Source organism: Uranotaenia lowii, chromosome 2 (assembly GCF_029784155.1).
Source record: "Uranotaenia lowii strain MFRU-FL chromosome 2, ASM2978415v1, whole genome shotgun sequence".
NCBI lineage: Eukaryota > Metazoa > Arthropoda > Insecta > Diptera > Culicidae > Uranotaenia > Uranotaenia lowii.
Window position 1 is genome coordinate 292,109,923 of NC_073692.1, and position 19,307 is coordinate 292,129,229.

The 19,307-nt window shown below is 42.9% G+C and overlaps 1 protein-coding gene across 1 annotated transcript; it reads left to right on the forward strand.

The window, feature by feature from the left end:
* LOC129747068 (uncharacterized) lies at positions 1 to 17,459 on the forward strand. Its single transcript, XM_055741085.1, has 4 exons — positions 1 to 764; positions 12,570 to 13,207; positions 13,272 to 15,945; positions 16,372 to 17,459. Exons 1-4 carry the CDS (start codon positions 648 to 650, stop codon positions 16,486 to 16,488), a joined length of 3,546 nt encoding a protein of 1,181 aa, XP_055597060.1. The 5' UTR covers positions 1 to 647; the 3' UTR covers positions 16,489 to 17,459.
* The last annotated feature ends 1,848 nt before the right edge of the window (positions 17,460 to 19,307 follow it).

The following is a 19,307-nucleotide window of genomic DNA, read 5'->3' on the forward strand; positions in this document are numbered from 1 at the left end:
TCGATCGTATTCGGTGCGAAGTTTTTTCTCGGGGCGATTGCAATTCGTTTCTCTCCATCAATTTTTCTGAAGAAAAGCGACTTGAAACGCATCGGTAATAAGCGCAAGTAAGTTGGAGAAAAGATTGTCGAAAGTTTTTCGATTTGGTGGTACCTATCCGTCGAACGAGTTAGCCTGCCATCGATTCGGATTTAGTTACTTTTATTACCCACCTTGGCAATTCTGTCAGCGGACGGGTGTCATCGCGGATGAGTGCTGCTCGATTGGCCGATCGCTCCCCAGAAACGCGAAATTGTAGCAGCTTGATTTAATAGTGAAAATCTTTTTTTTTTTGCTCTGGTGCTCTGCAATCGCCACGCCGCAAAAGTTAGGAGGTGATAGTTTCGACGTTCGTGTTCCAAAAAAGTTGGACGTTCCGGAGGTTATTTACGGGTGGAGGAAGAGCTGTCACTCGCTGGTCGTGTGGATGCTTTCCCGAGAGGAAGTCTAGGGAATAGTGAAATTATAGTAGGTTTTGGTGCGGGTGCTTGTGAAAGTGAGGCGCACAGGAGGGTAGAGCTGTTCCGGAAGATATTGGGTATCAGTTTTTTATTTGGGTAGTGGTCAAACGCAAAGGCCCAGAGCTGGAGGAAACAGTTGCCGCTGGTATGGCTGCAGTCGTGGAAGAAAAACCTGCGGCGGAACCTGGTCCTGTCATTGCCACACAGGAGAAACCAACGCAGAAGCTATCCGAGTCGGACGATTTCACCGATAACTCCGTGGAGGTAAGGGTTTATTTCCTTTTTTTTTTCTAACGTAGGCATTCCCAATTCAAGAATTTTATTGCTTAAATTAAGAGAATTTGGTTGCACAATGATTCTCCAAAACAAGAAGAAAATCTTATCTTGAATTAATGATCAAGAATACAGAAAGCAAACATAAACAAGCTTGACCTTTGGCTGTTTGGGCATTCGGGCTATCTTAACGAAGGAGCTTTGGATGATCTGGAGTTCGCCGACCATTGAAGGCAGAATCGTACATTAAATTAAGCTTATAAAATATTCAACGTTGAGAAAATTAGTCAATCTATTATAAACTATTAGGTGTCTCAACACCAAATCGGATTGCGCTAATCGCTCTAGCTGTACTTTTTTTTCTAATGAACTTCTTGTCATTCAATAGTTTGTGATAATATTTTAGATAACGATCTATAATGTATAACTTTACAGAATTTTATGCTCAAAATATTGATCCATACGTAATATTCGATATGAACTAATTCAAATCGATTTGTAATTGTATTTTCAATTATTTGTACACACGAAGTTTGTTCTGCATAAACCTATGATCAGGTCAAGGAAATTCTTTTTTTTTTTCTATTATTTTACCTGTGTGAATTTATTTTTCCTAAAAACCACTGTTAATAATTTCACCTGATGTTGCTCCGGTAGAACTAAATAAAGTTTGAAAGTACTTAAACAAAAGCCGAGCAAGAGCTTAATTTAGTTCAAACTGGTGACAACAGCAAAGCAAGATTGGCAGTGTTTAATGTGTAATTAGCATATATTTTTTAACAGTTCAATATCTACATGACTTTGATTGAGTTTTTTAGCGACAATTTGGTTGATATGGTTAAGGTAGGCCAATAATTTAGTTTAATTGGTTATGAGATTTTTATAGTACGCTAGAAATTAGAAGAGATATGAAGAAATCTAACACTTAAATCATAAAGATGCTAGGTTTGAAATTTCTAGCTGTTATCCAGGAAACCTTCAAATTTGGTGCCTGATTGTAAATCAGGAACATTCTTATCTCTAAGGCACTACGTCACACTTTTAATATAAATCCTGCAACAACATTTTTCCCACATTACAAAATCTTACTTAAAGGAATTTAACGTTCAGAATCCAAATCGTAGAGATATTCTCTACGTCAATTCTTAGAAAATATAAAGAGTTATAACTAGTAACCAAAAAAAAAAAAAATAAATAAATAACCTGTTGATTATTCCTGATTTGAATCGTTTCGAGTTTAGCTTATAAGCTATAGTTATCTATAGATAGTTTATGCTTCAGAGATTTAATTTAATTTTTTTTCAGAAATTTGATAAACTCCTAGAAATAATTTCTTGATTCACTGGAGATAATTTTTAACCTTGATGATTAAAGATTTTAACTTTTCCAGTAACTTTTTTGATGACAGCAAAACACAAAACTTTGGCGTTCTGAATTCAAATCATTCAAATCTTATAAAATTTCATCAAAATTCCAAGGCCAAAAACACCTCCATAACTTTTTTCTCAGAATTCAAAATTTCTTGCAGTCTTCGGAACAGTGTATAATTGAATTAAAACCTTTATTATCAAAATTTTTGTAATGTTCTATACTGCCGTTCTAAGCAAGATTGTCCCATGTGGAAAAACGTGCAAACGAGAAAAACCCGATTGAAATATCAGCTATATTTCCAATATTTCTCTCAAATTAAAAATTCACCGACAGTTTTTTCGTAGTGAACAGTTCAAGTTAATCATTTTACAATGTTTTCTGCCAAAAAAATTAAATTTCCTACAAAAAAAACAGCAAATTAGAACCAAAATAGCTCCGTGTGACACTTTTGCGTAGAATCAGAATGCATGCCGATGCTAGTTCTACGAAAAACTGTCACACGGCTACAATTTTTCTATCATTTTGAAAGCTTGCGTAGTTTATTTTTTTCCCAAAAACTCATGCTAAACCGTAATTTGAGAAATACGTTCCTCTTTGTTTATAAAAATGTATAGTTGAGTATGGATCCTATAAGTAGTGCTTACCGGAAAGTGTTTAGTGAAAATTTCTCTGAATAAATCACTCAAGGCTTCTCGCTCCTCCTCTGCCCTCTATTTTAGTCACTAAAATTTAGTGTTCTTTTCAGTGAATGGCATTAAATTCAACAGTTTGAACTCATCTTAAGACAATTTTTTGATCAAATTTGCATTTTTCATAGAATTTTCTCTGGTGTGACATTCTTGCGTAGAACTATCAACATAGAGACAACCACCTTAATGAAAATTTCGTATAAGTTCAGAACAAAGTATACTTGTTTGTGTTTTAATTCGAAAGTTAACTATAATAGTTCCTAGGTGAAATCTTGCTGTCATTTAATCTTTCGACAAGACACGCATTCTCTAAAATTAAGTTTCTCCCAAAAGCTTTCTAATACAAGATTTTCATAAGAGTTAATACCTTACAAACCCTGGAACAACATTTTCCCCACATTCCAAAATCGGATTTAGAGAAATTTAACCTTTTATTTCATGATTTTTTATTTTTTTCTCGAAAAAAATCTCAATAGTGTGCAATAACGAGAACATAAAGGGAAAAATAATAAAAATTATTTTTTTCACATATTTGGATATTTACTCCGAATATTAATTGTTGCAAATTTGCAACATCAAGAAACGGTTAAGTATAGGCATTTTTGTTCTTCACACTAGGATTGTTCGATCTTCGGGAAAAGATCAATCTCCAAGATCGATTCAGTTTAAAAGTCGTAGGAGCGACCCACCTAAAAAATTGGAGCTGGAGTATCGATCTTTTCTCCAGTGTTCGCAAAGGAGAGTTACTTTTATTAACGTTTCAATTTAAGTTCTCACGATGTATCGAAATCTGTATACAAAAACTCCACAAAAGCCAATCAAACTCCAATATCGAATTGATTAGGGTTGCCCGAATTTTATCCGCGCGTATTCGGACCGGGCTATTTCATCTGAAAACCTGGCAAAATCCTGGCATGTAAATGCAAAATTGACAACCCAAAATCCGGGGACATATCCGGGCAAATTTGTGTAAATCCCAGATATTTTTTAATAAAAAATTTGAAACATTTTTTTTATCGAAAACCATCAGCAGATATTTTGGATCGTACTTAAAATTTCGTTTCTTGGGCGCAAGAATGAAAGTTGAATTTTTGTTTGATTTTGCATAAGGTGAATAGATCCGGGAAAAATCGAGCTTTTTCAAAGAAATCTGCGCAATCGGGCCAGAGCGAATAATTTCCAAATTTGGTATAAGAAATATTTGGGCAATAATCTGGCAAGCTTAGACTAGATGCTCAGCAGATGACACTGTTTGACATTAAATCGGTAACCTAGATTGAATCCAAATATGTCGTTTTAGCGAGAAAAAAAAAGAATCCAAAAGATCGAATCGAAAATAAACCGATATAATCGATTTTTTTCCATGCTAAGAATCGATCCAAAAAATAGAAAATCTGACTTGGAAAGATCGATCTTCTAAAGATTGACCAATCCTAGAACCTAAATACCCGGGTGTACCACTTCCTCCGCGTGGATTTAGCAGATCCGTCGACGGCCTCTAGTGGCTTTCGTGACAGTTCTCTTAGCAGTACATTTGCAATCGCCGGATTTGCAGACACGTTTGCGCCCTGGACCACGGGGAGGTGGAACTACGTCGCAGATCGCTTCACTCTGCCTTTTTTTTATTAGTTGTTAACCCAGGTGGCAAATCCATTTTACGGATTGCATTCCAAGGCACGGCGATCCACCGCGTCCCCCCAGTTTGCTACTCTGGGTCCATGGGTACAATTGGACGACTCATGATACAATGCTAAGGAGCACTGTACCCCCTACGCCATAAAGTCCACCTGGGGCCACTGACCTTTGTTCCCACCTCGAACTGTTTGACACACTGTGCTTCAATAGTGGGAGGTCAATTCGCGCTAGTGCGCTCCAAGGCAATACTCGTTTCCGAATCCTCTGTCAGCAATCCCTCATTCTAACACAACTTGATGCGCAACCCCTCCTCTAAGGTCCCTACGCAGCGCAACTACTAACTTTGTGAATCCAGTCCAGGAAGTCCGGAAACACAAAGCGAGTTGTCGACGACACTTTCTCTGTTCAAACACGCGGTAGGGAGGGTAAGCCCCCTAAGCCACGTGTAGGACTCAGACTCCTCCGAACTCACAAATAGTGTTGACTTAAGTCACCACTCAGCGCAACTACTCGATCTTCAAGTCGGGCGCTTTACTCACCCGGAGGTGCAACAATTCCCGAAACGCGTGTCGAACCCTGACACCTCCGGCAAACCGTGCCTCTCAGACACTGACGTGTAAAACACGTCCCAAGTGATCGGCCCACCATTGGTCACCACTTTGCGCATCTACTCGTTTTGCGAGTCGGGTCTATACCCACCGAAGCGCAAAACGAGTTGGCGATCGCTCTTCACGTCACGTCCGCATATCAGGGTCATGACCCCCGGAAAGCATGTTGGACCATCACGTACACACCCAAGTACTGGTATCTAAGTACCCGGGTGCACCACTTCTTCCACGCGGGTTTGGCAGACCCGTCGACAGCCTCTAGTGGGTTTGGTGTAGTTCTCTCGGCCGTACATCTGCAATACACCGGACTTGCAGACACGTTTCCACTCTGCACCACGGGGAGGTGGAACTACGTCGCAGAGCGCTTCACTCTGCCTTTTTTTTTTAGTTGGTAACCACAGGTGGTAAATCCCGGTTTACGGATTGTATTCCAAGGCACGGCGAGCCGCCGCGTCCCCCCAGTTTGCTACTCTGGGTCCATGGGTACAATGGGAAGACTCATGATATACTCCGTGTATACCCCCTACTCCATAAACTCCACCTGGGGCCGCAGACCTGGTTCCCACCTCGAACTGTTTAGTACACTATGCTTCAATAGTAGGAGGTCTATTCGCGCTAATGCGCTCCAAGGCAATACTCATTAACGAGACCACTTTCAGCAAAACCTCTCATCCTTACGACTCGACGCCTGAACTCTCCTCTAACGACTTGAGAACCGACATCTCCTCGCAATGACTCGAGTTTCCCACACAAACCTCTCCTCTTCGCGACTTGAGGCCTGATCTCTCCTCTAACGACTTGAGATCCGACCCCTCCTCGCATCGACTCGAGGTTTACCTCTCCTCTGCACGATTCAAGGCCCGATCTCTCCTCTAATGACTTGAAATCTGACCTTTCCTCGTAATGACTCGAGGTGACCACTTTTACCCCTCCTCTTGTTGGTAAGGGGGCCTGATCCCTCCTCTTACGACTCGGGACCCGACCTCTTATCATAAAGACTCGGGGTTGACCACACAAACCTCTCCGCCTGAAAGTTTGAGGCCTGACCTCTCCTCTAACGACTCGAAGCCCGACCCCTTATCTTCAGGGTTCGAAGTTTGCCACCTTGCCCGTCGTGTGCCAGATCGAGAGCAGCTTATCCTAGACTCGCGCCTGTCACGGCACACGCGCGGGACTTAACGCAACGACTCGGATGATTCCCGACGAAGACGTCATCCTACTCCGACTCGAATAGCTCACCCGGCGTCGAGAGCCACTCTACCCGTGGGTATTCCCCGAACGTGGAATAACCCTTTCAAGTCTTATCCCCGCAGCTTCTGTCGTTGAGAACCGCTCTACTCGGATACTCTCCGAAGGTGGAGCATCCTACGCACGAACGCGGCGCACCCACGGCATCCGCTACGCAGAAGGTATTGTCTTATCTTTGTAACTTCAAACCGTGGGGTCGGACGCAGTCGCCACGTCCATCCGGTAAATATCTGGCTCTTGCACGGGATCTGTACACCATAAGAATCTTTGAGAATGCATATCCTCAGGTATGATTTGTAACTGATGGGACATTTCTTTGACGTCTGAGCTGACAGCTATCTGATACAAGCGAATATTCCGGGAAGCGAAGAAAGCTGATCATTAATTGACTGTTCAGTGAAATTCCGGTTTTTATCGGCAGCGTCCCAGAAAGTTAAAAACAAAACATTTAAGTCTAACTATTTAAGGGGTTCTCAAGGCCCTCATCACTTTTCTTCGGAAAACATCCCTCGAAACGTCAAAGTCAAAATGCTAAGAAAAACGGTTGAACGATCTCATTGTATCGATGAGGGCGCTGTTAGCTCCGTAATTGTTCATTCGAATGGGAATGTACAATGGGAGATCCTTATTTCTAAGTCTACGGGGTCGTACATTAAGCGGAATAGCCTCCAGTAGCGTGGGACAGTCAATTCGCGATGTCAGGAGGTCGCCGACGAATGAGGCACGTGTTGCTTCTCTGCGGACTTGAAGGGTATCGATATCTATGAGGCGGCATCGATTTTCGTAGCTAGGCAAGCGAAAAGGGTCTTGCCAGTTTAGGTGTCTAAGGGCATATCGCAAGAATCGCCGCTGAATGGCCTCGAGCCGATCGACAGCGTTCTGGTAGTAGGGACACCAGACAGCTGATGCGTATTCAAGAATGGAACGAACAATGCTGCAGTATAAGCTTTTCAAACAATACACGTCCTTGAAGTCCTTCGCCCCTCTAAAAATGAACCCGAGACTTCTGGATGCTTTGTCAATCACGTAGTTGGTTTGTGCCTTGAATTACAGGCGCTGATCTAAGATTACGCCAAGATCGTTCACGTGGTTCTCCAAGGAAGTACTCCGCAATTAAAGGCTACCGCTCACGTGAAAAGCTGATGACTGCACATTTGCTACGGTTTAATGGCAGGCAGCTAATGTCGCACCAATCAGCGAAGAGGTTGAATTGACATTGCAGAAAATTTATGTCGTCGTGATCGTTTATGGTGTAAAATAGTTTTAGGCATCAGCATAGCATAGCTTGGGGACGTCGAGGAGTGACAACACGTCGTTGAAATAAATTAGGAAAATAATCGGTCCTAGATGGCTACCTTGGGGCACACCGGAGGTGGCAGCGAACTGCCTGTAAAATCAATTTACGACCAATTAAGTAACTGCGAAACCAGCCGAGTAGAGTACCTCAGAATCCTAAGCGATCGAGTTTTCTGATGGCAATCTCATGGTTCAGCTTGTCGAATGCAGCGGACAGATCGGTATAGATTGCATCGGTTTGAGATTTGGCAGCAAAACTTTCATGCACAAAAGAAGTGAACGTTAGCAAGTTACTTGTCGTAGAGCGTTTGGGCATGAATCCGTGTTGATCATTGGAGATGTTATTTTTGCAGGACGTGAAAAAAGGATCCAACAACATCAATTTAAATAGTTTGGCAATCGAATATAAGGCAGAGATTCCACGATAATTGTTAACATCTCTCCTATCTCCTTTTTTATGTACCGGACACATGTAAGCTTCCTTCCATAGTAGAGGGAAGGTGAAAAATGAGCCGAATAGGGATCAGCGAAACAGGCATGAAACTTTTTAGAAAACCAGCTGGTATCCCGTCCGGGCCCGTAGAAAAGGAATTCTCGAGCTTCCCTGCTGCTTTAGAGATGACTGCTTTCTCGATTTCAATACCACGATGAAAAGCCTAATGGGGAAACGTTCCTAACAGCGCTAGCTAAATGTTCTGGGGATGTTGAAACAGAAGTGAAGATACTGGAAAATTTTTGGGCGAAGAGATCGCAGATTCCACGATCAGAGTTCGCCGTAATGCCGTCCAGAAACACGTTTGAAGGTATACCAGGTTCTTTCCGCTGACTATTTACGTGTTTCCAAAACGATTTTGGGCAAGACTTGAGGTTACGTTGTACGCGACGTAGGTAGTTATAGTAACAACGTTCACTGGCTTTTTTTTTTATAAACGGAGTTAAGTTTACGATATATATCCTTAGTGTAGGATGATTTTTGCTTCTTGTAGTTTTGAAGAGCACACCTTTTTGTCGTCTTCAGCTGTCGCAGTTCAGTCGTGATCTAGGGGATTCGCCTATACCCGCCGCTAGAGCGTTTTGGAACGTGGCGAGCGATGACCTAATTTAGAATGTGTGGGAAGGTATCAGCGGCAGCGTTGGGATTTGATAGATCAAGCTCAGATACCCAGTCGATAGTGGCCAGAATGTGAGAGATGTCGTCGAAGTTAGCGTTCTTAAAGTCGAGATCGAAGGTCGCCTGAGGAAGAATGACCTTAATAGGTTAAATTCCTATAAAAAAGGAAAAAAAGTAGAAGGTCGCTGGTTTTTCTACTGTAGCGTTCAGCCTAGTTACTTCAAGTGATGCCAATAGAGCAGGGTGATGTGGGACCACTTTAAATAGCGGTGCAGGAGCGAATTCGATGATCGGTAAACGAGATCCATCATTGGCAAAGCAGAGGTCCAGCGTACGACCGTATTCGTTCACCACGCCGTTAATCTGGTCGCTGCACTCAGTGAGTCCAATATGATGTTTGAAGGCGCCAAAAAAGTAGAGCGGGCTGGATCCGGGTACAGAAAGCTGCCATGGTAAGAGCACCTCTTCAAACCGGGCATATTGCAATCGTCAATGACAAGTGGAGCTTTGGAGCGCAGAAGAAACTAACTTCGAAGATGCAGCGAGAAACCGACTCAGCGAGGGCAACATCTCTTGAGCGATCGGGTGGCAGGTACTGTACACATACGTACAATTTTCGGTCTACAAGATCAATGCGAATCCATAAAAGTTCCAGAACGCTCCAGGAATAATTATCGATGAGCTGCGCTGGGAGATTCGACTTCACAGCAAGTAGCACCCAACCTGCACTGGACTTTTTGCTGTTACGGAGACTATGGTCACAGCGGAATGTTGCGCAGGTTCTTCGATGCCATTCTCTTAACCTTACTAAACTTCAAAAGATCGAGAATTTGACGAGGAGACACGGTAGGGCTAGATGTCAGACGACTCAGGGTTGACTCGAATACAGATAACCTTTGGATGATGTTGGAGAAACTATGGCCAAGTCTCTAAAGGACTGATTCCAAGCTGAAAAACGTCGTTTCCTCATGGTTTCCTTCCTAGTTTGGGTAAACATGTAAACACGGATAACCTAAAACGGGACTAGAGCGGCTGTGGCCACCTCGGATCTTTCCGTCCAACATTAAACGTCAAAACATTCATCGGGATTGGCCTCTATTCGTCCTTATATTTTTCACCTTTCTTACCCAACTAGGGATCCGGTTCGAAGGACCAAAATGGTTTATACTTGCCAAGCAGTTAGCACAAGATGGTGCTGCAGTGGACTGAGAATTATCGGGCTGATACGAGAGATCAGTTCGCGGATAAGCTCAACAAAAGCTGAAATCAATGTAATCACATAGTTTTTACCGGTACGTAAGTTTTGCTTGACCACATATGTATTTGTATAATGAATATTTGAAGTAGGATATGTTCTTGTATCAACTTCAGATTTGATACGTTTAGGTCATCAGGGGAAGATTTCCTGAAGTAGGTACCAAACATTTTGGAAAACAAAATCAACGGAACAGTGAGTAGTTCGATAATCAAGTTGTGGGAGTTTGAGTTTGAAGAAGATCTAGAGACCAGATCTCACTTGAATATTTGAACAAAAAATTTCATAACATTGCTGTGTTTGTGTCTTATTTAATCAACTTCTCTCTTTTACTAATCCAACTCTTTTTGCAATATCCGCTCATTTCTAATGCAACCCAGAGGGGGGTGGGCTTCGAAGATCATTCGTTCGACTTCCGAATCGGTTGAAATCGATTCAACCGAGAACAGGCTCCAATCGAAAGGCTGATGTAAATACTGGACGTAATGTCTTATACGCTAGCTAATGGAACCAATGCAATGGAGCTACCTACAACAAACAATGTTTACAACCACCAGACATATCGTATAGGTTGCGATCATTGAACTCTCTTGCTTGAGTTTGACAACGTGCAGCACCACCGCCGCCCATATTGCATTAGCGCGCACACCACACGCGTTATTCGCGTCTTTTCGGTTCAGTTTGGTTGTAAAAGTCTGGGTACGAAACGCGAATAGGAAAAACAAGCAGTGCTTTCAAATTTCGGGGGAAACAATAATTTGCCCAAAATGCAACACCGCCAACAATCAATACCGTCAACACGGTTAATTGGCTTTGGGAGTTAGCAACAGCAGAGAGATGATGATGGAAAGGAAAAGCTGCTGCTGATTGATGTTTCTTCTTTGGGGCTCCAACAACTCAAATCTACACCAATAATTCATTGCACCGGCTAGGGGGTTTGCCAGGGTTGGTTACATCGAATCAATTATGGGTCGATTTTTATGAATTTTCAGCCTTGCTGTGCCGCAAAAAGTGTCTAGTGTTTTAGTAAGTTTTAGTTTAGGGTATTCCTCCGGAGATCTCTTGTTTTATTTCGTGTGTTTCGAAGCCGGGCCGGATTGAATCAGGCCGGACCCAAGAGAGGTGATCTATTAGATGCGCCTGAATGATTTGCGCCTCTGCCTAGCCGTATGGTTTGGTGTACCTAGTTTGTTTTTAATTGGTTTATTTGATTCCGATGGTTTGCGTTTTTTCAGTTGTTTCGATGTTTCCAAGGTGCAAGAAATGTTCATCCGTACGCTTCACTTTCATCGATACGTTGTTACGGATTTTGATGCGTGCGTGTGAAAGCCTCTGGTTGCGCCTTTGGCACTTTGGATTTATTCAAATGCACCTTCGATCGAGGTTTGTAAACTGAAGAAAGGCTGTTTGAAGGTTGCACTATTTCAGTAGGATGAATATGCTTAAATTATTTTTATCAAGAGTGAAATTTAAAGTCTCATCCGTCCCAGAAATTTGAACCGTATGTTTGACACTCTTGACTAAACCGCTTTATCTCTTTTATTTCTCAACCGATTCGTAAAGAATTTAGTTTTAGAACATTCATTGGGATTGGCCTCCATTCGCCCCTATATTTTTCACCTTTCTCACCCAGATAGGGATCCGGTTCGAAGGACCAAAATGGTTTATACTTGCTAAGCAGTATAAACGAAACGCTAAGTGTTTTTTTTAGCATTTCGTAGCTGATCAACAGTTTTTTTTTCAGAAGAATGTTTTTCAGATTTTTTACTGCCTTTTAAACATATTTGAGTTACGTTTCGAGGTTCCTAAAACTATACATTCTTCACCATTCGGTTGAGAGATATAGCGATTTCAATCGAGAAGTTCAAATTGACTCTCAAGGTCTGATTAGAGGGTTTCATTTTTTCTGGGCTTCCAGGGTGCGTCCATAAAAAATACTAATGAAGCAAATTGAAAGATTTCATGAATTAATTGAGAACTTCAGAAAAAAAATTTTATTTGGGTGCGCCTGAATGAAGCTACAAGCCGTCAAACTTTCAATAGTATCATATTGACACTCAAGTGCAGATTAGGGTTAAGTAATCAATTGTTTGGTAATCCACCCTCTTTCCTTAACCGTACTGTGATAGGCAACAATTTACCATATCAAATATTGAATTTTCTGGAAAACTTCGGATGAATTGCCATATAAATTATACGCTCGTTAAATTGACAATACACTTACGCCTAATTTTGTATTTTCTTTTTAATTATTGCTTAACCAACTTATTTATCAAAAAAATTATTTGAATGTTTCTGTACCGACAGATGTTTATATAGCTTTGATCGTTATCAATTAAAACTTTTCAATCAAATCGCACACGAATAAATGAACGCCGGTCAAACTTTTTACCTGTACAAGAGAGAAAGGAAAAAAGTCAATGCGATCGTGAATGAAATCCAAAATAGGCTTTATTCGACGGCCACGCATTGAAGTTTTTTTTCGGACTTTCTTTCGTTCATTCAATTCGTTCATCCCTCGTATCATCGATAACGTGTCTTAATTTTTCATAATTTTTTTTTTCTTTTATTTCCACCTTGTAGAACGCAAATGATGCAGCTCGCGAGGACACATCACAACAGAGCGGGCTGGCGACGGTAGAATCAGAGTACGATACAGCATCGGATTCACCCTCGGATGGCGAGGAATACGACGATCAAGAAGAGGACAGTGGTGAAAGCGGTGAAGAGGAGGAAATGGGCAGCGAAGGTGAAGATGAAGAAGAAGACGAGGAGGAGCTGGAGGATGGTTCAGATGATGACGTGATCGAAGTGTTGGATTACGAGCGACAGAGTGGGGACGGCCAGGAGCAGGAAGCGGAAGCAAAAAAGAAGGTGGACGACGATGAAGATCGCAGCAATCCGCAGTACATCCCGAAGAAGGGAACTTTCTACGAGCACGACGACCGCACGGCCGAAGATGATGATGTGAAGGAAGTCGATGATGGAACCGTCAAAAGTGACGATGCATCGGGAACCGGGGAAGACCGGAAGAGTGTAGACAAAACAACAGCCGTTAGGACCATGAAACAATGGAAGGCTTCGGCTGCACGTTGGGCTCACGATCGTTTCGATGAACACGAGCAGGCTCCCAAATCGAGAGCCGAACTGGTTTCGGCCTACGGATATGACATTCGAAACGAAGATGGCCCACCGCGTGCCCGCAGGAGACGGCGTTATGCGTAAGAAAACGCTACCTTTGATGAACACTGTTCAAACAACTAATTTGTTCTTTTTATTTTTCAGTCGAGGTCCTAATCGATATACCCGGAATTGGGAAGACGGAGAAGCTTATACTAAGTCCAACAATGTTGAACACAACCGTCAGAGGAAGGCTCCACCAAGATCGGAAGAGTTTCCTGAGCTGGGCGCAAATAATACTGCTACTTCTAAATCACGGAGTAGTTTGTCGAAATCTTCAGCTCGTCGATCCAGCAAACAATCGCTGCGATCCGGAGATCGTGCGGATCGTGGTGAACGTGGAGAACGTGGAGATCGATTGGAGGGACCTATTGATAGGACGAATACTGGTGGTCGACAGCGGGATCGCAATCGCATCAGTAATAACGGAGGTCGCAGTGATGGCCGAATGGATAGAGAACGAGATCATCGGGATCGTGTCATGGATCGAGACCGAGATGATCAGTACGAATCGCAAAGAATGGATCGAATGAGGGGCGACGATAGAATGGACCGGGAACGTGATCGTAATTGGGATCGTGAGCGTGACTACGATCAGCACGATTCAAACAATTATCGTGAGGCAAGAAACGATGGAAGTCGGTATAGTTCGGATCGGGTCGATAGCAGTAATAACTATCATAACAAGGAGAACAAAATGGGCAACCGGATAAGCAAAGAAAAGGAGCGTCGTGGAAATGACTACAAGGTTATTACATCGCTGCAGTTCAAAAACCAGACACGAAACAAGGGTGCTGAAAGTGGTTTGCCAATAAGCGCTGCCAGTGGTGGTCCGCAGGTTGTTCATAGTAATAGTTCGGGAGCTCTTTCTGGCAGCAGTAACAGTAATAAGATGAATAACAGTATGGATCGAGTGCAACAAGTCCCGGATCAACGAATGATGGCGCCACCGCAGCATCACTATGCTAATCAACCTCCGCAGCAGCAATTGATTCAGCAACAACAGCAACAGCCATCAACGATTCCTTTGCAGCAAACTCAACTGCAAGCCCAGTCACAGATCCAAGTGCAGATGCAAACTCAACAACTACAACATCATCAGCCATCAACGTACGTCAATGAAGATCCCTATGATTCTTACAGTGAGTCAAAGATGCCCAAGGATGCTAAGTTCCCTTACAATCCTCCGGCAAATGCAACAATACAGTCTGTCGAAATTGGTCAAACTGACATTGCGAAGTATCCTCCACCAGCCGTCCAAAGGACCAGTAAAGATCGTCAACAGGTGTTAGCTTCAAGCACTGGAGGTGTTCCGCTGAGCAGTCGATCTCAGATTTCTCCTAGGCAAATAGTTTCAACTCAAGCAAGTCAGTTACAAACGATGCCATCGGGTCAACAATTGGCCCAAATGCCACAGCAGCAGTACCAACAACAACTCCAACAAGCTCAATACCAACAGCTGCACCCGTTAACAACACAAACGGGACCACCAACTGCACAAGCGCAGGGCCCCCAAACTCAGGTTCCGCCGCCACAGTTAACCCAACAACAACCTCCACCGACGGCTGCACATTTGCATAATGTCCACGTCGCCGGAAACGTCACCCAGCAGCAAATGCTTCCCACAGATAACAACTCCCGATCAGCGAAACGATATTCCAGCTCCAGACAACGATCTACGCTGGATAATCCCAACATGGTCGTAGTTCAATCTCCGTTGCACGAACAACAGCAACAGCAACTGCTACAGCAACAGCAGCAACAACAACTTCTCCTACAGCAGGAGCTTCAACATCAACAACAAAAGCCTAAACAAAGCTACCCTCAACCATCACTACCGTTGACCATGCCAAACGAATACCTCGTTCAGTCCGCAAACCAACCAACTGTTCCCAGTAAAACTCAAGCCCCAAGCCAAGCTCCGGTCCAGTACCAGCACGCTGCCGCAGCCTATTACTCTGCTACGACACCAGCTGCACAAGATTATGTGGCCCCAGCAGCGCCTCAACCAGTTCAAGTTCCCCAACAACCCACGGTTCCCGTTGTTCCTCAACAACTACCCACTCCACAGTATTCACAATACACTCAACCTAGCACAGCAAGTCATCCCTACATCCAAGCGCCGCCACCTGCAACCTACATCCCGCAAACCACACCCACCCCGCAGGCCACACCACAACCTGCAGCAGCAGCACCACCTCCGAATATCCTAAACTACGTCCCCTCAATCAATCCAGCAGCCACTACACAATACCCCGCAGCACCATATACCGGTTTCCAGAACTACAATGCCGTTGTTCCGCAGCAAGTACCACCTGCCGTCCCCATCAACCCTACACCTTCGGCAGCTACAGCAGCTCTCTATCAATCTAGCGGTGGAATCACCTACTACGCACCACAATCGCAAACCCAAACGCCACGACCGCTTCCTTCTCAGCGGCGACCTACCAGTGCTATACCGATTCTGGCCCCACCGGAACGGAAATCGAAAAACAACCGCTCCGATAACGGTTCCGGTGGGTCAAACGAGGTGGACGATGGCTCCACCAATGCCCCCGGTAGCACAAGCAGTGGCACGGCCACCTCCAATGCCACCAGCAGCGCGGACAACATCGATCACATCTTGGATAACATGTTTGTGCAACGACCTCCGTATCAGCCGCCCACCAGGAAAAGCCCTTCGCCTGCTCCGACGGCCGTTGCTGCGTCCGGCGTCGACGGTGGCCAAGATACCGGGGACAAAGATTCAACCGTTGATAAGATTGGAGATTCGGTTAAGGTGAGTTAGGCGATAAAATATTTCATCTGTAGTAGGATCTGAATCTGGATTCAAAGTCGCAATCCGAATTCTGAATCTTAAGATTTTGTAATTTGAATCTTTAAGTTTTAATTTAAAATATGCATTTAAATCTCAATCTTTATCTGAAGTCTTGCTTTCAAGTTTGAATCAGGAACTGGAATTAGAAATCAGAATCAGAAAATTTGATTTGATTTCTGATTGCATTTTTTATGTATCCGATTTTTTAATATTGAATGAGCATCTAGCATCTAGCATCTTAATCGGAAATCCGTTTTTCAGTCGATCCTAAGTATTTTAACATTTGGATGTCATTCATAATCTGAGACCACTAATCATTATTTTAAACACTTTCTGGAATACTTACGTAAGAGCAAATTTTTATCGTTATTCATTCTACCATTCCAGAAAATGACCATCCAGGAAGAAAAACTCCCGCTAGTAGATCCCACGATGCTGGCAAGTGGCGGCAGCGAGAAACTGGACATCTCATCTACCCCGGCCGTTGATCCGACAGTCGGTTGACGGTGCTAAATGCCGGGTCAAACAACACATCTCCAATACACAACGACATCCCCTTCCCAGTTACCCCGGTCGATGATATTAAGCCGTATAACACCCGCCTAAATATTCCCGGGCGGAATCATCGGAACGCATCCCATTTTTTCGCTACTGACCCGCATGGCGTTGGCGTTCTGTCGTGTATTGCTTCTAGCAGCTTTCATCCTCGATCCCGCGAGGCTTAATCGCACCCCCGCAAATTGTTGTTATCGCAAGCTGCAGTATATAATTCCAAGGTATGTTACTGGCTTACGTTAGTTTCCCATTTATATTTTCTCCAGCTTAAGCGTGTGATTTCAACGCAAGTTAAGAATTTTATTACTGAACTTTTTCCCGAAATTTGGATAATTTTTAATAGGAATCCGATAGTTGCTGAAGATGTTCGAAATTGATCTTCTACCCGCTTTATGGGAAAATTGTAATTTTTTTAGGCACAGTTACAAAAATTCAAACTCCAAATTCTCTTGACGCCAGCTAGTCGTTGGTGCTGTTTCTAAGTTTTATTGAATTTGAATTTTGCATTGTAACAGCACGGAGTCTTGTAACTGTAACGAATTTGTTAATAAGACAGAAAAATACGCATATTTTTCTTTCATGAAATCAAAATGCCATCTTTCTCATGGCAACCGTAACAACCACTGATTGAACATTACACATTGCAGATTTGAATCGTAATATATTAAGTAGTGGATAGGTGAAACACATAATACACTATAAAGATGCATGAAAACTGATCCCTCGTTATTAGGGTTCCCTTTCAATTGTTGGTTCACACTGAGGAAAAATAAAAAGAAATTAATTGGGGAACTAAATATGAACGAAGTGAAGGGCAAAAATTTATTGTTTGTATTTATAATTTAATCGGATAAGTTGAAAAAGTCTATATAAGATTGAAAAAAAAAACTAATGATGAAAAAAATATAATAAATGTGGTTTAAAATCCGCCAAGATATGGAGTTGTTATTCTTGAGAAATTTACCTTTTGATGAATCTTTGTTTTATATCTGGTTACAGAAATAGTTCTAAACAGTGTAACTGCTTTCAAAAAAGGAGTTTAAAATATTATTCCATCGGTAGTGTAAACTTCTTCAAATGTTACTATAATGCTAAAGGGTGTCCACGATGAAATTGCCACACTATGCAATTGCTCTTACTTTTTAACCGTTGGGTAGAATTTAATGAAAATTTGGGAAGATTTAGTTCATAGTGCGTTGTTTACATCCTGCAAGTCCTGTAATCAAAACTTGCAGAAATGGAGTCGAAAGAACAGCTCGTGCGTGATAAAATCTTGCGCATTCATCACGAGAACAAGGACCTCTCGCATCGTTCCATCGCTAAAACGTTGGGAATCGTGAATTCCACGGTGTCGCGAGTGATTGAGCGGTTCGAGGAATGATTGACCACCGGTCGGAAGCCCAGAAGTGAAGGAAAAATTATTCTGAACAACACCAAAAATCACAACCGCGTAGGGGCCTTCAACCGAAACCCGAACGCCTCCGTTCGAGATGTGGCTAAGAAGCTGCACCTAAGCGAACGTTCAAGGTACAAAAGGCCCCTAATCGCGACGAGAAGCAGAACAAGTCTGCCAAAACCCGTTCCAGGAAATTGTACCTCAACATGCTGATAAAAGTTGAATGCTGCATCATGACGATGAAACATATATGAAGGCCGATTTCAAACAGATCCCCGGCAACCTGGGGCGGGATTATGGAACTCGAAACAATCGAGTTTCGTTCGATTCGACCGACTTTGGAATTACCGATCTTGAACGAGCTCGATTCGAATGGAACTTTTCGAGATGATCTACTACTCAGTTTACTCAAAATCTAGTATGTTAAAATTTAGAACTCGAACGAAATACGTAATACCGGTTCTAAGTCGATTCGAGTTAAAACTCGTATCTCGAATCGTATAGGATTCATAATTTCACCCCTGTTTTTCACGGCCAAGGATAAGTTCAGCGTTCCGGAGCATGTCCGCACTCAGAAGATGTCCAAATTTGCGAATAAATTCTTTGTTCGGCAAGCCATCTGCACGTGCGGGAGGCGGAGTGCTCCTTCTGTGACCCATGACACGATGAACGGACAAGTATTCATGAAAAAGTGCCTCTAGAAGCGGCTGCTTCCTCTCCTGAAGGCCTACAACGTCCCAACAATCTTCTGGTGAGATTTGTCCTCATGCCACTACTCCAAGGATGTGTTGTTCAACCCTCCCAACACTCCGGAGGTCCGCCCCATCGAGAAGTACTGGCGATCATAAAACAGCACCTTCTTAAACGACCTAAGGTAGTGAAGACAGTCGATGAACTGAAGAAAGTATGAGTTTACATGCAAAAAACAGTTGATTCATAGGTTGTGCAGAATCTTATGGCCGGGGTTGAGGCCAAGGTGCGGGCATTTGCATATAGACTGTAAAGAAAATACGAGTAAAATGGTAAAATGAAGTTTAATAGTTATTTATCCATCCCTGAAAATTTGATGGCAATCGGATGGAAACTCGAATTTTACGAATCAATTTTGTGTGTGGTAATTTCATCGTGGACACCCTTTAGTCAATAGGCGTCCTCCTTTGAGCAATCCGCGATGCCAGGTAAATGTTTAACGTTTTGTATTTAGTTAGGACAATTGAATGGCCGTTTTCAAAATCTTTCCAAAAGCTCCCTAACTAATCGAAACTCTTCTATGGAGGACATGGTGCCGCTAGTGTTTGCTTAATAACTCCCATACCGAGATGGCCATGACTTCTGCTACTACGGTACTTTAAAACTTGCAGAATCTAAACAA